The sequence below is a fragment of the Nycticebus coucang genome, chromosome 11, assembly GCF_027406575.1.
Source record: "Nycticebus coucang isolate mNycCou1 chromosome 11, mNycCou1.pri, whole genome shotgun sequence".
Taxonomy (NCBI): domain Eukaryota; kingdom Metazoa; phylum Chordata; class Mammalia; order Primates; family Lorisidae; genus Nycticebus; species Nycticebus coucang.
Window position 1 is genome coordinate 119,315,387 of NC_069790.1, and position 22,273 is coordinate 119,337,659.

At 49.0% G+C, this 22,273-nt stretch overlaps 1 protein-coding gene and 1 non-coding gene across 6 annotated transcripts; both read left to right on the forward strand.

Annotated features, from left to right (window-relative positions):
• The first annotated feature begins 28 nt into the window (after positions 1-28).
• On the forward strand, positions 29-11,121 carry LOC128598525 (zinc finger protein 746-like). Of its 5 annotated transcripts, XM_053608999.1 has the most exons (4): positions 380-477; positions 3,820-4,173; positions 8,838-8,955; positions 9,738-10,249. In XM_053608999.1, the coding sequence occupies exons 2-4, from the start codon at positions 3,829-3,831 to the stop codon at positions 10,118-10,120; spliced, it is 846 nt and encodes a 281-aa protein (XP_053464974.1). In that variant the 5' UTR covers positions 380-477; positions 3,820-3,828; the 3' UTR covers positions 10,121-10,249. The 5 variants fall into 5 exon arrangements, with proteins under 5 accessions (XP_053464971.1, XP_053464972.1, XP_053464974.1 ...); XM_053608996.1 differs by lacking the exon at positions 3,820-4,173 and having other exon boundaries at positions 29-477; positions 9,738-11,121; XM_053608997.1 differs by lacking the exon at positions 3,820-4,173 and having other exon boundaries at positions 29-477; positions 9,741-11,121.
• Positions 11,122-17,896: 6,775 nt separating this feature from the next.
• On the forward strand, positions 17,897-17,968 carry TRNAC-GCA (transfer RNA cysteine (anticodon GCA)). The gene has a single exon. It is a non-coding gene; the product is annotated as a tRNA-Cys (tRNA).
• The last annotated feature ends 4,305 nt before the right edge of the window (positions 17,969-22,273 follow it).

Genomic DNA, 22,273 nt, shown 5'->3' on the forward strand with positions numbered 1-22,273 from the left:
CGCAGCTGGCGAAACCGGTGGGCTGAACTCCAGCTGCTCACCCCAGGGCGCCTTCACGGGTGAAGGCTGCCGGGCACCGGCGCTCGCGCCCGCCGGGCAAAGTTAAAAAGCCCAGGCGCATCATGGTGGGGCGTGGTCTCCTGGCTGGCCAATGGGGAGCTGTCCCTGGGCTGCAGGGCTGGGCCGCGCGGGGAGCGGCCGTGGGGCCTTCAGGGCCAGCCATTGTAAATCTGTTCCTGGAGGGCGGGGCGGGGCCCAGCTACCTACCGGGGAATTCTGCTGGCCACGAGCACGTGCGCAGCTACGTAGCCGCCGCTGCCGCTGCCGAGGCTTGGGTTGCGTGTTCCGATGGCCGGATTCGTTGGGGGAAGAGGGGACCGGGAAGACGGGTCTGCTTGGGGCCGCGCACAGCAGTGACAGTGACTCCTGGGCCGGGCTGGACAGCGCAAGGCCATGGCTGAGGCAACCGCGGCTCCGGTAAGAGTGGTTCTCGCAGAGAACATGGGGACGTGGAGCTGAGTTCTGAATCCGCCAGGACGATGTCCTACTTCTCACCCCGCCCTGCTACCTCTGAAATTGGGGAGGGCTCAGTCTGGGTGGAGAGAGGACTAGGACGCCCGAGGCCACATGGTAAAGTCCCTTCTCCATCCTTGGTCCCCGTTTCCTCTGCTGTATAATAAGGCTGTTTGACTTAACCACAAAGTTTCTTAGGTTCCCTCCAGCCCTGATACTCGCCGGTGTTGGGTGATGGACTATGGATGTCCTTACTACAGAGACTGCAAGGCTCCTTTTTCTGGTCCTGCCCTTTTGGCACCCCCAACCCTCAGTTCGCCATCTCTTCTTTTCCAAGTTAAGACAGATGCCATCCTCTGAGGAGGGTATATTCACTGCAATTAGGGTTCTCAGCTTCTTCTGGTGAAGCCAGAGTCTTGCTCACCTGTGGCTCTGAGAATTTTTCAGAACTGAGCTCTGATTCCAGTCAGGTTGGTTTGGATGCCTGCCCACTGTTTTCCAGAATTCCCAATGAAGCCCGTCCTACTGCTGCTGAGAAGGGATCTACGTTGTTTTTTGTTGTCTTAAGATGGGCTTGCTCTGTTACTTAGGCCAGAGTGGCACTATCATTGCAGCCTTCAACTCCTGGGCTCAAATGATCCTCCTGCCTCAGCCTCTTGCTAAGCTGGGAGTCCAAGCTCGCACTACCACACCTGGCTGGATGTGGTTTGTAGAGGACTTTTGGTTAGTGGGTCCCTGAACTATCCATCCCTGAACTATGTGACAAGAATTGTGGGGTGGCGCCTGTGGCTCAGTGAGTAGGGCCCCGGCCCCATATGCCGAGGGTGGCGGGTTCAAACCCAGCCCTGGCCAAACTGCAACCAAAAATAGCCGGGCGTTGTGGCGGGCGCCTGTAGTCCCAGCTACTCTGGAGGCTGAGGCAAGAGAATCGCTTAAGCCCAGGAGTTGGAGGTTGCTGTGAGCCGTGTGACGCCACGGCCCTCTACCCGAGGGCGGTACAGTGAGACTCTGTCTCTACAAAAAAAAAAAAAAAAAAATTGTGGAGATGAGATTTTTGTTTATCTTTGAATGTGGAGGGATCATCTCCTGATAGAAATAGCTTTATAGTGGTTTTATTTATTTATTAATTTTTTTGCAGTTTTTGGCCGGGGCCGGGTTTGAACCCACCACATCTGGTATATGGGGCCAGCACTCTACTCCTTGAGCCATAGGTGCTGCCCTGTAATGGCTTTAGATACATACCATGATGCCCGATTTGTGTGCTGGGAGGTAAGGATGTTTGTTCCCAATCTGTGGAAGTCACCTCTGTTTCCTCCAGGCTATACTTTTTGTGTTGGCCAGAGGCCAGGCTCAGGAATGGAGAGATTGTGCTGCGAGGGAAGGAAGGAAGAGGTAGGCATCTGGTGACTAGTGCCAAGTATGTGGGGCACTTTCCTGAGTACTTTTTTCAGGGAGGTTTGGGGAAATTCAGTTATACAAAATTGGATTAATCACAGTCTTTGGTTCATAACATATTCTCATCATTGGTCTATGGCCCTTACATATGTTTTTAATAATATAGTATGTGCTAATGTCATACACCCTGAGTGCTTTCCCATACTTGTAGTGCATTTCATCCACACAACCACCTTAGTCTTAGGTGAAAAATAGAACCTTGGAGAAGTTATGTGGCTTTACTTCAAATTGCACAGGACTCAGATGGCAGGAGATGCATTGAGTCAAGTTCTGGTAGAGTGCATTTGCAGGCGTGCTCCCTTTAAACCTCAGCTGTTCCTCACTGAGGCATTTCTGGATTTTAAACTTTATTTTTGGTAATACATGATATATTTTTCTACCTCTTGTGGGCAGGATAGTCTTTTTTTTTTTTAATTGAGACAGGCTCACTTGCCCTCGGTAGAGAGTGATGGTGTCATAGCTCACAGCAACCTCAAACTCTTGAGCTCAAGTGATTCTCTTGCCTCAGCCTTCCAAGTAGCTGGGACTACAGGCACTGGCCACAATGCCCACCTATTTTTTTGTTTTAGCAGGCCCGGGCTGGGTTTGAACCCACCAGCCCTGGTGCATGTGGCTGGTGCCCTACCTACTGAGCTACATGCACTGCCAGGATAGTCTTGGAAATATTTCCTTATTCTACTATTTTATTTAATTAATTAATTAATTTATATTTGTAGTTTTTGGGCAGAGCTGGGTTTGAACCCACCACCTCCGGCATATGGGGCCGGCGCCCTACTCCTTTTAGCCACAGGTGCTGCCCTATTCTACTGTTTTATTACTCATCTCTCCTTGTTCTGCTTTTAGGCTTTCTCTGGCCCCTGCTGCCTGGCAGCTAGGGCCTAGTCTCCTACTGGGGAGTCTACCTGGGGCTGGTCGACAAGGCACCTGGGGCACAGGGACCTGGTATCTCTGGCAGGGCAGGAAGTCACACCCCAGTAGCTGTCAGAGTAGAAGGCCTTGAGACAGATCTCTAAGCTGTCTTAGAGATCACCAAGGCCAGAACAATAAGATTTCCCTCCCCTCTGAGCCCACTTGGGGTCAGGCTTTGTACAACTGAATTTCCCCGAGACCTCCCTGAAAAAATACTCAGGAAAGTGCCCCACATACTAGGCACTAGTTACCAGATGCCTACCTCTTCCTTCCTTCCCTCACAGCACAATCTCTCCATTCCTGAGCCTGGCCTCTAGCCAAGGCCCATGCTGATTTTTTGAGGACTTTTTTTGCCTACCTGTGGTGTCAGATATCACAAAAAGTGTGCACAGACCTTTCTTTTGATAATCAGTTTTTGTTAGTATTTGTGTATTTAATATGTGGCCCAAGGTATCTCTCTTCTTCCAGTGTGAGGCAGAGAAAAAAAAGTTGGACACCACTGCAAGAAGGTGAGGGCTGAGATTGAAACCTGGGTGTGCCCAGGCGCAGGCCCCTGGGGCCCCTGGCATGTGTTCTGGTTTCAGGTTTCTCACCATTTCCTGGCTTTTGCTGCTGGGCTGTGGTCCCAGGTTGGTTTAGTAACTGGATAAATAAGTAGGTAGTAAAGCTGGAGTTCTACCCTCTTTTACTCTATGTCTATGATGGGAACGTTTGTTATTTCCTTTTCTGTTGCCCCCAGGTCTTGGTGCAGGATTCTCCTCCTGGGGGCTCTGTGGGATCTGGTGTCTGCTGCCTTTGACTGTCTTTTGGGTGGGATCTGTCTGAGGGTCTGACTAGTGAGGTCTCTGGCACCATCCCACAGGACCCAGACCTTTCTGAAGCTGGGAATGGCTTTGGGCTCCTCTTCTGGTGGCTGATCCTCCTCCTTGGGTTTGGTGGCAGGACTAGTGTATGAGGACTGATCTTCAGCGAAAGGCCCAGATCCAGTCTGCTGGGATCTCCCTCCTGGCCATCTTGGCTACCCTTCATGGCATGGAGAAGAAGATGGAATCTCAGACCGCCCGACTCCAGAATCTGGAGGGGAGCACGGGGACAGCTGAGAAGAAGCTAGCCGACTACGGGAAAACAGCCGTGGAGTTTGGCAACCAGCTGGAGGGCAAGTGGGCTGTGCTGGGGACCCTGCTGCAGGAGAATGGGCTGCTGCAGAGGCAGCTGGAGAACGTGGAGAACCTGCTGTGCAACAGGAACTTCTGGGTCCTGAGGCTGCCCCTGGGCAGCAAGGGGGAGGCCCCCAAGGTATAGGAACTGGTTATGTGTGGAAAGCACTCACATGGTGGAGAGAGCCCCTCAAGCCTGACCCCTGGGCACCTAAAGCCAATCACCAGTTGACTTTCAAGGGCTTGAAATACGTCAGAAGAAAACTGTGAAGCATGGAAGATGTCTGGTTTGGCAGGTGGAATGGGGTTTGTTGGGAGGGATACTTCTTATTCCGAATGATCTCTGAGAGTAAGGACTGGCTCAGGTAGGGGAGATCACCAGAAAGTCCTGCCATGAAGCCCACACTTGGATCAGAAAGTAGATGTGCCCTCAAGAGGGGAGAACTCAGGAGCCCTGACCCTGAATCCCTTTAGCTGACAGAAATGTGGTGAAAATGAGTGTGTGTCTGCACAGTGGTTGGGCTAGCAATGCCTTGGGGTTGGAGGAGGGGAGAGGAGAGACTGGTTGGGCTGCTCTCTGTAATGGCTATAACTCACCGTGGGCCTGGGTGACCTGTACTTGCAGGTGACCCCCAAAGATGCGGCCATGTACTTTTCAGAGCCGGGGGCGGCCTGGAGGGCTGGCAGAAGGAGCTCAGTATGGACTTCATGAAGGGGAGCTGCGAGGCCTGGGGCTCCCTGGGTAAGAGGCTGGCCCCAAGCCTTGGTTTTATTCCTTTAGATGTGAGAGTGGGAAGCATGTGGAGATTGTTTAATCGGGCCTCTGTCTTCAGGCAGGTGGAAGGTATCCTTAATCACTTTAGGTTTATGAAGGGAGGCATAGGTTTAATGACTTGTCCACGAATACAGATGGAATCTGCTTCTCAGTCCTGCCCTTCACATGGTGCCAGAGGCAGCTCTCCCTTGCCACTTTGTTTCTTTTGGGGGAACAGGGCTCCCCTACCTTTTATTTGAACTCTGAGCTGTACTCTGTGCACTGTGAGTACTTGAGAAATTACTGATTGATTGTGGGCTGCTTTTAAGGGTGCCCTGAGTCTAGAAAATGGGGGCCAGTCCTGGAATGTTAGGTTCTCCGGGCAGGGGTGTGTGCTTCTTGTGTATGACCTGATTAGAACTGGATTTTTATAGCTACCCCCCTCCCGTGCTCCCCTGTTGCACACCTGAGTCCTTGCCTCACTTTGGGCAGGTGAACAGTTGGCATTTTGTCCATGCTCCCCTTGTTGGAGGCTGAGCCCTAGAACAAGGTGTCTTGCTTCCCTTTCCTTGGCCCCAAATGTTTCTCTTCTAGAAGAGGGTACCAGTATGCTCCAGGTGAAGGAGGCTGCCTGGCCGTAGGGGGTCAAGGGTTAGCATGCAGAAGAAAGGGCAGCAGGATGCCTGAGAGCTAACTGCCATGTGTAATTAACTCCTCTTTGGCCTCAGTTTCCCCATCCCTATGAGGTGGCTGGACTGGGTGACTGGGTTCCTGTCTGTGTAGTGGGATGTGCTCCCTTCCTCCTGACCTTATCACTCTTCTGGCCTAAGAGGACTGAGCAGCCTTGTTCCACCCTATACTAGTGACTCTTATACACACCTTGAGAAGGGAGTGGGTCCTGGTCCAAGTTTGTCAGGACTTTCTCTTTTCTGGGCCTGTCATTACCCTCTTCTCCCTGCAGGCTGTGCTGTCACCAAGCCAGAACTCTCGATCACAGCAGAGAGGGGAGACAAGGCAGGCAGCCACGGAATACCTGCTTGAAGAAGGAGGCAGAGGTGAGGAAGTAAGTTACTGCCATCACAGCTGATGTCAGGCCAGACCCAGCTGTTCTTGATGCCAAGGAGATGCTCAGGCTAATTCCCATCATCCATGTCCCTTGGGAGCCATTACTATGGCCTGAGACTATTCTGGGACTTGCAGGGAAGGGCAGAGGGGAGTGCAGATACCAAGGAACCTGGGATTGAGAAAGGCTGTCGGAGGCATTTGGAATCCTGAGAGACAGGGTGGGCTGGAGGCCAGCCTCCCCTCCAGACCTTCTCTGCTTCTTTGCACTTGCGTGCTCAGGGCCTCCTCACTCTGCAGTCCAGTTCCTGTTCCCCTCTGGACTTCCCTGTCCTTAATGGGAGGGACTGTATCTTGCTGTAATACCTATGCCCCAGTACCCACACATCACCTGCAGGTACTAGGATGGCGAATGATGGCCAGGTGAACAGAAACAGAATAGGAGCTTGGTTTTCTTTATCTTTCAAATAAACAGCATTGAATCAGAATGCAATTTTCATAGCTTTTTTCTTTTTTAAGGTGAACAACCCTTTATTTAAATGACAGCTGGAAGCATATAACAGAGGGGACAGTGGGACTACTCTTATTGAGGCAAAGGACAGGAATTCTGGATCCCCATTTGCTCAGACAAAACGGATCACGCCATGACCCCACTCTGTGCTTTCCAGATTCTTACACAAGCTCTCTGAGTAGGTATGTTAAATCCCAGCAAGCCCAGAGCAGGGAAGGAGGTGGGCCATGAAGAGGGTATTGAGTGGCTGGCAGGTAGGACTGAAATATTTTCAGGCAGGGGGTGGGAGCAGCACAGAGAGAGCAGGGGCAGTAAGTTGAGGAGCTGCGCAAGGCAGGATGGAGGTGGCAGCCGGAGCAGCATGCTGAACCCGCTGGGGAGCAAGAGGAGTGGGCTCTGTGGTGCCTCTGTGTGCTGTTACTGCAGGGGCCTGAGCAGGGCTTCTTCCTCCATGGCTCAGGGAGATTAGCTTGACCCTGGAGCTGCAGCCACCCCAGGGCCACCAGGCTGGGCTCCTTCAGCATGTATGGACAGAACTGGGGCCGGCTCAGAAGTTATGGCCAGTGCTGTGGTCCCTAGGGCTGCAGCAGCTCTTGGTGTGTGCAGAGCAGGCGGGGTGGCTCCTGAATCTGGTGTGAGTCGGCCTGGCATGGGAGGGATGAGGCGTGCTTGGGGTTTGCTGTAGGGCTGGGTAGTCCTTATTGTTGTGGCACTTCCTCCCATGTCCTCTGGCTAGATTCATCAGGAGGGGACTTTGTGAAGGACTAGGCCTCACTCCGGGACTGTTTCTACACCCTGTGCTGCAAACTTGCAGACCCCAATATGCACACAAGACCACTTCATCTGCTGGCGGCTCCTCTGCCAGAGTTCTAGGAAGGAAATGGGATTGTCACCCAGTGGGTCTGAGCGGAATACTTTCAGCAGGCTCCTCAGAGGATTCTGGTGTGGTCAGAGTTTGAGAACCAGTGGTCTGTGGTCTCTGAACAGGGACTGACCAGCCTCTGGCCTTTGCTAGTATCTGTGTTTTGATTATGCAAATATATTCTTACAGGAATACACTCTCACTAGGCAGTGCTGAGGTCATGGATAGGGCTAAAGGTTCTCTGTCCTGGCCACCTGCCCAGCCCTGCTCCCCTCCCCAGGGTAGCCACTGTTACCATCTTTCTTTGTAACATTGCAGGCTTCTTTCTCATGTATTATGTGTGTGTGTGCACTGCAGAGAAATACGGGGTTCAACACTTGGGTAAACTGTGTGTCTTCTGCAGCTCACTCTTTTCTCTCAACTCTGTGTCTCAAGGATCTTTTCATGTTGGTACATTTTGAGTGACTTCCCCTCTGAAGCCTGGGCTGACCACATGGTAAGAACTTGGTTTCTAGGGCCCTGGTCCATCATGGAGCCAGCCTGGTGTGTGGCAGCCAGGCACCTGTGGCTGGGCTTCCATTTTCTCATGCTACTGTGTCAGCAGTGCCTTGTGTACAATGGAAAGGACTGAGCTCTGCCCATGACCTCCTGGGTAGAAACCAGGCAGGGCTGAGCAGTGTGGATATCTGCGAGGTTTTGGTGATTTGGAATGTTTTTCATTCATTCATTTCTTGAACAAAAATTGCACCTATCCAAGTCTGGAGAGGGAATTATCCCTGCCCTTAAAATGGACATTAGGGATGGGCACAGATTGGTGACATCACTTTCCCCTTGAAGGATGCCTACCCAAGGGCCCCATAGATACGTGTTTGGCTGCTGTAACAGACTGGAAAAAAAACAAAGCAACAGAACAGTAGCTTAAACAAGGCAGTAGTTGGTTTCTCTCTCCCAACAGGACTGGTTTGACACTCACAGACTCAGACTCCTCCTTTTTATTCTACCCCCTTCTACGGCAGGACCTTGTCATCGTAACTATTCAGAAGGAAGTAGAAGGGAAAGGGGGGTGCCCTTTCCCTCTAAGGACAACACATTTACTTCTTGTTCGATACATACACATTTAATAATTATCATGCATTTCATAAATATCGACCCACTTATGCCAATTGCAACCTTTATTTACTCACGATATAGATGAGGAAACTGAAGTGCAGAGAGGCTGAATAAATTGTCAAATGTCATGTGGCTGGAAGAAGCAGTGCCCCTCACTTCCTGTTAGTCAGACTAGCTACATGGCACATCTGCTTGCTGGGAGGCCCCAAAACATGGCCTATATTCTAGGTGGTCATGTGCCTGGCCAGGCACGAAGTGCCCTGTTACCACTGAAGGAGGGCAGAGGGTGCTGGACGATGCTGACTGTCCCCATCACAGCTTGCAGCCACACAGTCCCTAGCTTGACTCCCATCATGTGAGACATTGGTGGTCTCAGCAGCCCCGCTATCTGCTCTGCCTTTGCTGGACCTATATTGTGGGGAGTCCACTGTGGGGTCTGCCCCAAACTGGTGGGAGAGAAAGGAGCCCCATGATATCTGATATCCTTAGGGCTTCTTCTCCCAGGAAGGAACAGTCCAACTGGCATCCCCAGGAGTTCCAACGTGGATCAAGCAAGAGGAAGAGGTGTGTGGGAGGAACCAGCAAGGCCCACAGGAGATCACCCTGGTGCTCCGGTGCCCAGGTGAGTCTCCGTGGCAGGGCTACAGGCACATGCCTGGGCCTTGGGGAGCCTCCTGCACAAGGGTCCTGAGGGGGACTAGCAAGCAGGCCACCTATGTCATCTTTCTAACTTGTGGTCTTCCATGTTTGCTGTGCTGTGTCCTCCCATATAGTTTCATGAAATTATTATTTTCTTCCTGAAACTGTCTCAACTTCAAGGTCAGTAGGCAGTGCAGTGCTGGGCAGGGAGTCCACAATGCGTAAAGCCATGTCCTCCCCTCGAGCAGGTTGCAGTCAGGAGGGAGGAGACTAGCATGGATATAAACAGCGTAAAGTAAAATAAGAAGAGGAAACGACAGTGTCTAGAGCCCTTTGAAAATTTGATGGAAATCATGACTAGTATCCTAAGAAAAAGCACATGTTTACCATGAGGGTACAGCTGAGAGCACTCTGTAGTTACGCTGAAGGTGCTGTCGGGTGAACATCACCAGTCTGTTTGGCAGGCTCCAGGAGAGAGGTGGACCTGGGAGGGGCTGGGTGACAGGCAGAGGGGAGGCTGGAGGCGTTCTGGGTAGAGAGTACCCTTGAGCTGGGGTGCAGAGGTGAGATCCATAGGGAGAACAGCACAGGGCGGGACCCTGGCAGAAGGCATAGGAGATCAAGTAGGCTGACCCAGCACAAGGGTCTTTAGTGATAGTGATAGAGCCTCTGGCTTCAGATACCAGGACTGCAAAGGATTGGGGCGGTCTTACTCAATACCTGTGGCAGCACTAACCTGCTGTGCCCCTCTGTGTCCCTTCTCAGCAGAGTCCTGGCTGGTCATCAAAGAGAAGAGGAGTCTGGAGGGAGAATGTGAGGCACGGGAGCCCACCTGGGCAGCTGAAGCAGCACCTGCCAAGGAGAGCTTGGAGGGGGTCACCTGTGAGGATCTGCCTCCTGACCCCAGAGATAGCGAAGTGGCTTCTGTCCCTCCAGGGCCCCAGAATCTGGCTGTACCAACTACTTCAGGCATTGGGCAGTGCCCACCCTGTGCCAAGTATGGTCAGAGCTCTGGAAGGAGGACTGTGGCCCCCAGCCCTTCAGCTATACCCAGTGTCCCCAAAGCTTCACACAGCAGGCCACCCTCACCAGCCACTGGCCTGTGCACGTGCCCGAGCGTGCCTACACCTGCATCCAGTGTGGCATGAGTTTTGTGTACCAGTTGATGCTCACCACCTACTTCCGCACGCACTCTGGCAAGAGGCCCTACAAGTGTACCGAGTGCGCGAAGCACTTCTGCTGCCTGTCCACGCTGGTGGAGCACCGGCACACGCACATGAGCGAGAGGCCCTTCCAGTGCGCGCAATGCGGCAGCTGTTTTGGCCGCCTGTCCACGCTGGTGGAGCATTGGCGCACACACACGGGCGAGAGGCCCTTCCAGTACTTGCAGTGTGACAAGCTCTTCACGTGCCTGGCTAACCTGACCGTGCACCAGAGGGCACACTCGGGCGAGCCCGTCTTCCAGTGTGCACAGTGTGACAAGCGCTTCCTGCAGAGACCCAGCTTCTTGTGGCACCTGCGCAGCCACCTGCAGGAGAAGCGCTATCCCTGTGGCCGGTGTGGCAAGAGCTTCACTTGTCCCTCCTGGATGGTGTGCCACCAGGGCAGCCATGCCAGTCAGGCCTCTCTGTCTTGTGTGGTGTGTGAGAGGGGCAGCCTGACTGGTGAGCCACCTGTGCACCTCCTCCAGAGTGCAGTATGGGGAAGGCCCCCCAGTGACCCTTGTGCTGTGCCCAGATTTGAGACTGCTGGGATGGAGTGGGATCTCAGGGGAAGCCCCCGTGACAGGCAGCTGAGTGGTCATGATGGAGAAGGTCTGGGAGGGCGGTTCCCTGCACACTTCTCTCTCTCGTGTGAAGATGGAGAATGCTGGGTAGCTCATAGAGCTCCCTAAGGGGCCACTGAGGGTGCAGGGATGACTGGTGCACCTTGAATCAAGCAGCCTCTTAGGGGCACTCCTTGGCCAGGTCAGAGTACTCTGTGCTGTCGTCTGGGCTTCCCAAGAAGGGCTGTCCTCCCAGGGAGCTGGGCGGAACGCTGATGGGCTTCATGCAGGGAGGCAGCCATGGAAACGGGGCCTAGGGTGCCCACTGGTGGGGATTGCCAGGGTATGGGTCTGGGTGGGAGGGAGTGGCTGGCTGTCCCTTGTTCCATTAGGAAAGTGACTTTTGGAGACTTCCTGGGTAGGAGATGGAGACTGCTCAGTGCTTCCCCAACGAGTCAGGCCTTGCTTACACTGAACCATACCTCTTGGCTTCCCCAGTTCTAACTGCAGATTCTAAAGCACTTCTCCATGTGGGGAGTGGTGCTGGGAGTCCCTGGAAGGAGTCCAGGCCACACCCTGCCTCTTGTTTATTAGGCCTAGCTCATGTGTCCTTCAGGTATGAATCTAAGAGCCTTGGTGAGCTGTCAGAAGATTCACAGAATGTTGCCCTAACTTCCACCCTCCCATCCCCATTACCTGGGAAAGGCAGCTTTATGGGCCACACTGTCCCAGAAGGGCCCTGTGCTCCTGATCAGCCATCTTGGCCCTTACAAGGCACTGTCCAGTGGTGTAGGATTTGCCTTCAAACCATTGTTGGAACAGGCAGGCAAAGGGGCCTTTCTGAAGATCCAACCTGTGCTAGCCACCAGGGGTGCAAAGAAAACCAAGTCTTGGTCCCTAGCTGTAGGACTGCAAGGGCTGCCCACCGTCAGTGGTGGCAAGAGTGCCACAGAGAGACCTGCAGGTGGCACGGGCTCCGGGAAGTGTTGCAGAAGCACCTACAAGTTGGGTGGAAGGGGGAAAGAAACCTGGACATGGCCTGCCAGTGGCTGATGAGCCCCCAAGACACGGGTGGCCTCTGCTACTATGTGGGCAATTTAGGCCAGTAACTTAGGCTTTCCAGGTAGGCCCTTGTGGGTGCCTGGGACCCTGCCATTTTGCTACATTGAATTCCTCCTCAGCGACTGGAGATTCAGCTGTGACCCTGACTTTCCCGGATGCCCCCTGACCCCGAGAGCTTGAAGCATATGCATCGGTGTTTCCAAGGACCCATTCGGGAGAAGCTTGTGTTATCCTTACCGTCTTCCTCACTGGGGCACGTGAGCAGATGTTAGTAAACCCTGGAGAGCTGCGCTTGGGGCCGGTGAGGTGGCTCTGGTGCTGCCTCCAGCTTGTGTCTGTATCTTAAGTAGGTTTTTTTTTTTTTTTTGAGACAGTTTCACTATGTCACCCTCGGTAGAGTGCTGTGGTGTCACAGCTCACAGCAATCTCAAACTCTTGGGCTTAAGTGATTCTCTTGCCTCAGCCTCCCAAGTAGCTGGCACTACAGGCACTCACCACAATGCCCGGCTATATTTTTGTTGTTGTTGTAGTTATTGTTGTTTGGCAGGCCCAGGCTGGGTTTGCACCTGCCAACCCCAGTGTATGTGGCCGGCGCCCTAGCTGCTACAGGAGCTGAGCCTTGAGTAGGTTTTTTTTTTTTTTTTTTTTTTGGAGACAGAGTCTCACTTTGTTGCCCTTGGTAGAGTGCTGTGCTGTCACAGCTCACAGCAACCTCCAACTCCTGGGCTTAGGCGATTCTCTTGCCTCAGCCTCCCAAGTAGCTGGGACTACAGGCACCTGCCAAAATGCCCAGTTATTTTTTGTTGAAGTTTGGCCGGGGCTGGGTTTGAACCCACCAACCTCAGTATATGGGGTCAGTGCCCTCCCCACTGAGCCACAGGCACTGCCCCTTGAGTAGGTTTTTTTTTTTTTTTAAACAGGGTAACACAGTAAACTCCAACACAAAGGTGGGGAATGGGGGAATGTGAAAGGAATAAAGAAAACAAAACTAGTAATTCCTTGAGTAGGCTTTTAATGGAAGTGCTGTTATTGTGCCATAATCACAATCTTTGTAAATATGAGCAAATGTAAATCTCCCCTCTCCCCCTTCTTACTCTGTGATTATTCTTGTTTGTGATGCAGTAACAAAACTTGACTCCAGTGATCGGTGGTGAATTGCAGTTATTTTCAGTTGTGCTTCAGTTTTGAAGTACTTCAAAAAGTATGGACAGAGGTCTAGGCAGGGTCCCAAAGAAAGGCAGAGCCCGAGTGGGCATGGAGGGTCTAGCAGTGCCTGGAGGCTATGGCCTGAGTGTCCAGCCCTGTGCCCAGCACATTGAAAGCCCTCTGTGGAATGAATGAATAAAAATGCTTAACACTTATTTACCAGTTTCTATTTTGAATAATAGTTAAACATTTACTGTATTTCATTGAGCCCTTAGGCTCAATCCAACAATTGTAGGATACCTGTTTTACCTTTCTGTTTTACTAAGCAAGGGAAAAATGTGTACATTTCACCATGACTCTATTCCAGATGCATGCCATTAAGTGCACCCCAACTGTAGATGTGCCACCAAATTGGGAAAAATATACGTGTGGTAGGTTTTCTTTTAAGAAACGATAACTAGCTTGGCTGACAAGTTAGCCAATATGAGGTCTGATAAGTTTGCAAACTCATTCTAGAAAAACAGCTACATGGCTCATTGCCGAATACACTGCAGTCACCCTCCAAGTGCTCCCCTTGGGAGGCCGTGCAGACACCAGTGCTTCGTCCACCCTTCAGAGCAGTTTTGGAACTCTTTCTGGTATGGCCATCAAGTCTGTTTACTCTTGATATCCTGAATGTCATCAAAATGTCTTTCAATATTTTGTTTATCTTCTGGTGAAGAAAGAGAGTCACTGGGGGCCAGATCAGCTGAGTAGGGAGGATGTTCGGTACAGTTACATGTTTACTGGCTGAAAGCTCTCCAACAGCGCTGTGTGAGCTGGCACAATGCACATCTCTTCCTCATGCCAAGATTGTCACTTAAGGTTTTCCTGTTTCTCTGTGATGTTTACTTGGTCTACTCTGATGCTCACAGTCAGCTGATGATTTCAATGCGCAATTTGACAAACTTTTGCAATGTTTTCATCAGTTCTTGTTACCAGCCACCCTGACCTCCCTTCATCAGTGATGCTTTCTCTCCCTTCTGAAAAACATTGAATCCATTTGTACACTGCCGTTTTCTTCATGACATTATCCCCATAAACTTGGACTAGCATGTCCCTGATTTAACTTCCACTCTTGCCAAGTCTGATAAGAAATTTAATGTTTGTTAGTTGCTCTAATTCAAGCTCCGACATTCTTGCAACATCACACAAAAACATACAACAACGTTAATAAAATACTCAGCAAGACGACATCATATGTTGACATGAACACGCCAAGGTTATGAAACCTTACTGAGCTGTTTGTACAATGTTGCCAACGTAAGCACATGGTGGCAAGTCCATGAACTTGTCAGACCTTGTAAGTATTTATAAGTACTATTCTTGACAATGTCAGATCAAAAGATCACTTTTAGACAAAGGTCCTAGAAGTGTACAAGTGAACCAAGAACAGCACTGGGTCACATCAAGAGGGACTGCCAATAATTCAGATCCCAGACTGTTCTAGAATTTGACCTGGATCTTGATCTGTTGCCCAGACTAGAGTGCAGTGATGTTATCATAGCTCACTGGAACCTCAAACTCCTGGGCTGAAATGACCCTTCTGCCTCAGTCTACCGAGTAGCTGGGCTTACAGGCATGTGCCACCACATTTGGCTGATTTTTTCTGTTTTGTAAATATGGAGTCTTGCCATGTTGCTCAGGCTGGTATCCGATTCCTGGCCTCACGTGGTCCTCCTGCCTTGGCCCCCCTAACAAGCCTGAGCCACCAAGCCCACTCTGAACACTTTTTAAAAAAAAGGGCCAGATTGTACATATTTGTTACTTTACAGGCCAGTCTGTTGCAACTGCTCAACTCTGCCCTTATAACAGGAAAGCAGCCGTAGATTATACATAAACAAACCAGTGTGGCTGAAATGGGCACTGAAATTAGAATTTCATATAATTTTCATGTGCCACAAAATATTTTTCTAAAGTACAGCTAATATTTCTGGAGCACTCAACAATTGTCTTATTCATCTTCTTTTTCTCCCCCAGCCATGTAGAATTACGAAATCCATTCTTAGCCAGGAGGGTGCACCCGGTGGCGATAGTTTGCTGATGCCTGGTCTGAAGTTTTTCATCGTCACAATTGTAGTGCCTTTTTTTTTTTTTTTTGTGGTTTTTGGCCAGGGCTGGGTTTGAACCCACCACCTCTGGCATATGGGACCAGCGCCCTACTCCTTGAGCCACAGGCGCCGCCCTGTAGTGCCTTTTATTCTTCACTTATCAGATGGTGAAGCAGAGGCCTAGACAGGTCAAAGAGGAGAGGGCTTGACTGGCCCTTGCTGCAGGGTGGGGCCACACAGCTTCAGCTGGGTCATTGTGTGAGGAGGGTCTAAGAGGTACCAGTTTGTGGTACTCTGTATAGCAAGCCTAGGAAACTGATACTTTCCACAGCTTGTGTGGAAAGCAGAGAATGGCTCAGGCCCGGAGGTCAGAGTGCCCAGGAAGGTCTAAGAGGGCCAGGCCACCACCTGGCTTCACATGTAAGGGGCTGAGTTTTGTGTGGGGCTTTCCTGGGCACTCTGACCTCCGGGCCTGAGCCATTCTCTGCTTTCCACACAAGCTGTGGAAAGTATCAGTTTCCTAGGCTTGCTATACAGAGTACCACAAACTGGTATTAAAACAACAGAAGTTTATTCTCTCAGTGTTCTGGAGGCAAGAAGTCAGAAACCGAAGGCCAGTAGAATCTGCTTCCTCTGAGATTTTGGCTAGAACCTTCCTCACCTTTTCTTAGCTCTGATGGTAGCTTCAATCCGTGGTGTTGCTGGCTTGTGGTCAGTTCTCTCTAATCTCCACCTTTGTCTTCACGTGACATTTCATGTGTGTGCATGGGTGCACTTCTTATGAGGACACTAGTCATATTGGATTAGGGTCCACCCTAATGACCTCAACTTGAATTGATCCTGTTTCCAAATAAGGTTACATTCACTGGTACCAGAGGTTTCAACATACCTTGTTAGGCAGCATAATTCAACCCCTAGCAGGGACCTTGCTTCTTGGTGAACACACACAGTGAAGGTGCCCCAGCCTTCAGTGCCAGAGTTCACGTCCTAGGTGGGTTGTCACGTGAATGAAATAGGAGGACATTCGAGTCTGAAAAAGGCATCTGGACGAGAACCCCAACTTCTTGACCTATAATCCAGCACCCTAAGCTCCAACCCCAACACACTGGCAGGTGATTGTCCCTTTTCTCCTGTGGGGTCACACTCAGGGCTCAAGTTGTTTATTAGTTCTTCGGGGGTGGGGGGGATCCTGCTACACTGCAGACAGCCCCAAGGCCTCAACACCTCTCACCAACACTGCATAACAGCCATCCTCAAACCTTCTGGTCAAGACCACATGGGACTTTTGCTTTGCTGCCAATTATACATGGAATTCCTTCCCATCTCCTTTGTTTATAAGCTCCTCAGAGTGCAAGACTCAGTTCAAACAGGGAACATGACATTACTGTGGTCCCAGTCACTCTCAATTCTGTGTCCCCAAAGTCCTTATTACCCTGTGTTGCCATGTCAGGTATTTCCACTGTGCTGAGGACAGAACTGTGTGGCTGTTAGAGTCAGTTACACAGTATGATAATTTTTTTTTGAGGCAGAGTCTCACTCTGTCACCTTGGATAGAGCGCCATGGCATCATCTTAGCTCACAGCAACCTCAAACTCTTGGGTTCAAGTGATCCTCCTGCCTCAGCTTCCTGACTAGCTGGGACTGCAGGCGCCTGCCACAATGCTCGGCTAGTTTTTCTATGTTTAGTAGAGACAGAGTCTCACTCCTGCTCAAGCTGGTCTTGAACTCCTACGCGTAAGCAATCTTCCCACCCTGGCTTCCCAGAGTGCCAAGATTAGAGGCCTGAGCCGCCAAGCCCGGCTTGTTTGGTAACTACTAAGGAATGTGCTGCGTGTGGCTTTTGATGACTCTGTACAGCAGAAGCACTAGGTTGCTAGTCTTCCTTAATAAGGTAGACTCAGCCAAGAAGACCCGAGAGCTGTAGTGGTGGTCCCCAGGGCTGTGTCTTGGCCACCCCTGACTTCTTTTGGAAAGCCACCCTTTTTTTTTTTGAGACAGAGCCTCAAGCTCTCACCCTAGGTAGAGTACTGTGGCATCACAGGTCACAGCAACCTCTAACTTCTGGGCTTAAGTGATTCTCCTGCCTCTGCCTCCCAAGTAGCTGGGACTACAGGCGCCTGCCACAACGCCCGGCTATTTTTTGGTTGCAGCTGTCATTGTTGTTTGGCGGGCCTGGGCTGGATTTGAAACTGCCAGCTCAGGTGTATGTGGCTGGCACCTTAGCCACTTGAGCCACAGGTGCCGAGCCGAGAACCACCTTTCTTCTGTGCTATAGAACAGTGGTTCTCAACCTTCCTAATGCTGCAACCCTGTAATACAGTTCCTGTGGGTCTGTGACCCACAGGTTGAGAACCACTGCTATAGACATAAATTCTGAGTGGAAGCAGATATATTCTCACCAGACCTTATTTCTGAAACAGTTGTACTACTCAGATACCCTAATCCCTGGTCACAGTGCTTGGTCATGGATAGGCATCAGCCAAACTAACTAGAACCCTTCCCTAGGATTTTTCAGACTTCTCTCTGACAACCAAAATGTGGAGATGTGAGCCCCCCCTGTGAGTTCTTCATGGGGGTCCTGCTACACTGCAGACAGGAATGAAGCATGTCAGCTGTGTGGGGAGACTGGTCTGAGATACTAACGCTGACTTAAGAGGGAACCAAAGAAGACAGCTGGAGGGAGAGAGTCCTGATAGTATTTGAGCTCCTGGAAGTCAGTTTCTTCTCTATTTACACTGTGGTGACTTAATACATTCCTTCTTTTATTTTCTATCAGTTGAAATTTGATCTCTTCCATTTACCATGTAATATAACATGGTTCTAAAAGTGAAATACCATTAGTAAGAAAGAAAAAGCCAGCAGGGGGTATAGCTCAGTGGCAGAGCATTTGACTGCAGATCAAGAGGTCCCCAGTTCAAATCTGGGTGCCCCCTTGTTTTTTTTTTTACTCCTAGAATCTTTGGAGTTCATCTTTTGGGAGTTAGTATTTGAAGGGAAAAACATGGTGAGAAAAAAGAAATAATAAGAGTATTAAGGAGCTGGAGAAATGGATGTCAGATAAACAGAATCAACAGATGTCCACCAGAGGGAGTGATGTGATCAGATTGAAACTCGAAACAAAACAAAACCTTGTTTGGGCTGGAGGAGGACAAGGCAGGAAGGAAGACAAGGTTAGACTATGTCAGTGAAGATGTGGTGAGCAGAGCTGGGCTGAGCATTGCACCTTCTGAACCATCTTCCTCACCTGGAGGTCTCATCCCACAGCCCTTGCAACCTGCTCATTCCTTTTCCGTTCCTCCATGATGAGGACAAAGACATCAACAAGGAAGTAATGTTTCTTTGTTGGTTTGCACCAAAAAAGCCCTTGACCTTGTGAGCAGAGAACTCTCGGGGGGAGAACTGAGACTAGAACGATGATAAGGTTGCCCTTTCATGGATACAAGTGCAGTGGGACATTTCTCTGGACCATGACCTCCTTGGGCGCCAAGATGAAGTCTTCATCAGCTAGGGGTCCCCAGGACATGGCACAGACTGAAACACGGTAGGAGCTCAATAATTGTCTGTTGAATGCATGAATCAGCCATGACCCCTCTTTATCCCATCAGTCTCCCTGAGTGCTCTCCACAGTTATCCATTTCCTCCTTTCTGCCAAAGGCCCCATCCCCGCCTTCTCCAGGTCCAGTTCTGACATGAAAGTTCTTCTCAAAGCAGCTCTGGGAGAGAGTGAGCCCATGGGATTTGTATAGTCTAGGTTGTTAGCACCAGGTTCAGAGAACTAAAAGGTTGTAGGGAAACACAGAACTGTTAAGGAGATACTTGGGATTTTTGATTTGCAGCTCCACCACCTGGCCTGAGTTCTGTCTTTTGTTTTGCAGGAAACTCAAATGAGCTTTTCCATTTCCTATTTTGAGGAGGCGGGACCACTTAGCATGGTTGTTCGCATAGAATTTACAATCCAGATATTCACTTATTCTGAGACCACAAATCAACAGGCGGACATCGCTTGGGGAAAACCACACAACTATATTGACTAGACTCACATGTGACCCAAATCTCCAATCAGCGTTTAACATGGTGAGGCAAGCCTACTGGTCAGTATGATACACTTACTTTCTTACTGTCTGAGATGGCTGTTTCACCTCTTTTATGCTCTTTTCAAATTCTCAACATTCCCTCATTATCTTCAATTGTAGTTGATATATGTGAAAGTTGTCAGAGTCAAAATGGAGTCAACTTGTGCTAAAAACCCTGGCAAATGGAGCTAGGGAAGTTCTATGATGGGAGAATTCTTGTACACAAATGCTTAATAAGAAGAACGATCACAGAAGACTCTGCCAAAACCACAAACTTGCACAAAGACTATTGCAAAATTACACACAAAAAATACTTCTTGAAGACATTTGCCCAACAACTGCCTATCTAACCTTGGGTTGGCAACATCCTTGATATTGATCATTGTTACCTAGGATAATTCTCTCAAAACAACTATGTAATCTTCTCACTTTTCTTTTTTTTTTTTCTTGAGACAGAGTCTCACTTTATTGCCCTCGGTAGAGTGCTGTTATGTCACAGCTCACAGCAACCTCCAGCTCCTGGGCTTAGGCGATTCTCTCGCCTCAGCCTCCTGAGTGGCTGGGACTACAGGAGCCTGCCACAATGCCCGGCTGTTTTTTTGTTGTTGTTGTTGTTGCAGTTTGGCCCCATTCGAACTTACCACCCTTGGTATATGATGCCAGAGCCCTACCCACTGAGCAACAGGTGCCGCCCTTCTTGCTTTTCTTTTAAAAACCTCCCTGACTGTGTGTGGTTTTACTGTGGCACATGTATTCCCATTGCAATGTCTAGTCCTGCATAAACACTTTCTTTCTTTCTTTTTTTTTTTTTTACGGAGTCTTCCACGATGATGTCTCAGAAGTAGGACCAAAGGGAGCTCACCTTGGATGGATCATCTGCCCCTGGAACTGACTGAAGTGTGAGGTGTAGACAAGCCTTTTACATTCTCTGATCTTGTGAGTCAATTTTTCAGTGCTGGTGAATCTCCTTTCAGATTCTTGGACTCCTTCCTTTCGTAGATTCTTTTTGATTTTATTCAGGATCTGATTTGGTTGTGAGGCCACCTTAATAAAGGACCTTTCATCCCTCCTGGGATAATAAAAGACTTTTTGATCTTTTCTGACAAGTGCTTTATCTTCTAAAGACAAAGTCCTTCTGGTTTGAGTACTCTGGTTTCTATGGAATTTACATCTTGTCTGGCTCTGCACTGATGGTTTAATATTTTGTTTGGTCTGTAGGACTGACTTAAAATTTGTCTGAACTCTATTCTTTTTTGTTTCATTTTGGGTTGGTTACACATATCTATAAATGATTTGCCTTTTCTCCCCCTTGCTAGTTTCTTCTAAATGGTGGGCATGAGATGGCTAATCAAAAGCTTCTGGGGTGACCACCACCATCTCAAACATTGGTTGGAATTATTGAAATTCCCTGACAGGATTTATAGGATTTTCTTTGCTCTTCAGAGATTAATAAGAAATGGAATGGGAACCTCAAATTCTAAAGACATGCCCAATAATTATGGCCATTCTCATACACACTTTCAAACTGATAGGTACAGTGTATCAAGGAAAATTCAGAGCTTAAGTGATCTTTATTTGAACTCTCTTAAGAAAACTTCAACCAACTGGGCGGCGCCTGTGGCTCAGCGGGTAGGGCACTGGTCCCATATGCTGGAGGTGGCGGGTTCAAACCCAGCCCCAGCCAAAAAATAAAAAAAAAAAATAAAGAAAAAAAAAAAAAGAAAACTTCAACCAACTATAGGGTTAACATGTACAGTTTTCTAAGTTCTCTGTATATATCTTCACTTTTTTTCTACCTGTTTTGAATCTGTTGACTTTCCTGACCGTGTTAAGATAGACTGACTGCTTGTGGCATTGCAGCCAATTATTTCTTTAAAAAAGAGGCTTCTGAATGAATGACTTTACCAGTTGCAACAGTTCTAGGACAACCAACAACCTAGACACTTTTTGAAAATGTAAATTTAAGTTTATCTAACTAACTTTGCTTAGAATGATGGAACAGTTAATAAAAGGATTAATATTCTAAAAGAAAAGAACTAGAGGCTGGCGGGGTAGCTCACACCTGTAATCCTAGCACTCTGGGAGACTGAGGAGGGTGGATTGCTTGAGCTCAGGAGTTTGAAATCAGCCTGAGCAAGAGCAAGACCCATCCCTCCCCAAAATAGAAAAAATGGCCAAGCACTGTGGCAGGCGCCTGTAGTCCCAGCTACTAAAGAGGGTGAAGCAAGAGGATCACTTGAGCCCAAGAGATTGAGGTTGCTGAGAGCTATAATGATGCCATGGTACTCTACCTAGGGCGAGAGAGTGAGACTGTGTCTCAAGAAAAGAAAAGAACTAGACAAATGTTTGTAGACATTGAGCTCTCAGATCAAACAGGTCAAACTCTTGAGCTGAGAGCAAAAATATAAGGTAATTCTGTTCAGCATAAAAATTCGTTTGTCTCTCCAGCTGCTCGGGAGGCTGAGGCAAGAGAATCGCTTAAGCCCAGGAGATGGAGGTTGCTGTGAGCCGTGTGAAGCCACGGCACTCTACCGAGGGCGGTACAGTGAGACTCTGTCTCTGCAAAAAAAAAAAAAAAAAAAAATTCGTTTGTCTCCCATGCAGGGAACAAAAAGTGAAAAAACCCACAAACCCCCCACAGAACAAACCAACCAACCAACAAAAAAAGACTTGCTAAAATGCCCTGTCCACAGGGCAAACCAGACAGACAAACAAAAGACAGATTCATTACTAAAATTTTCAAGGCCACTTGGAGATTTTATTTTTCTTTCTTTTTAAAAATTTTCTCTATACATATACATGTGTTTATTTGGTTTCCACTTTTTGCCTTCAGAAAATTAAAGAGGCTTAAAATTTAATAACAATAGCAATATTTAAGATAAGGACTAGAAACAAAAACCTCGTAAAGAACGAACAAAGATAAATACATTTGGAAAAGAAATCAGACGATTGCTACAACGAAATATTGAGCAATAATAATAATAATAATGCAAAACAAAGTAACATTCACAATGTCAGATAAAAGTATGTCTATCATAGAATGCTTTGACTCTGAGGTGCAGTATGGAGTCATCAGTTAACTTCTTCTTTTTTTCCCCAAAGTCTCACAAATAGATAACTAATATTTATAAATAAAAATAGAAGATAATTTGAGATTTTATTTTT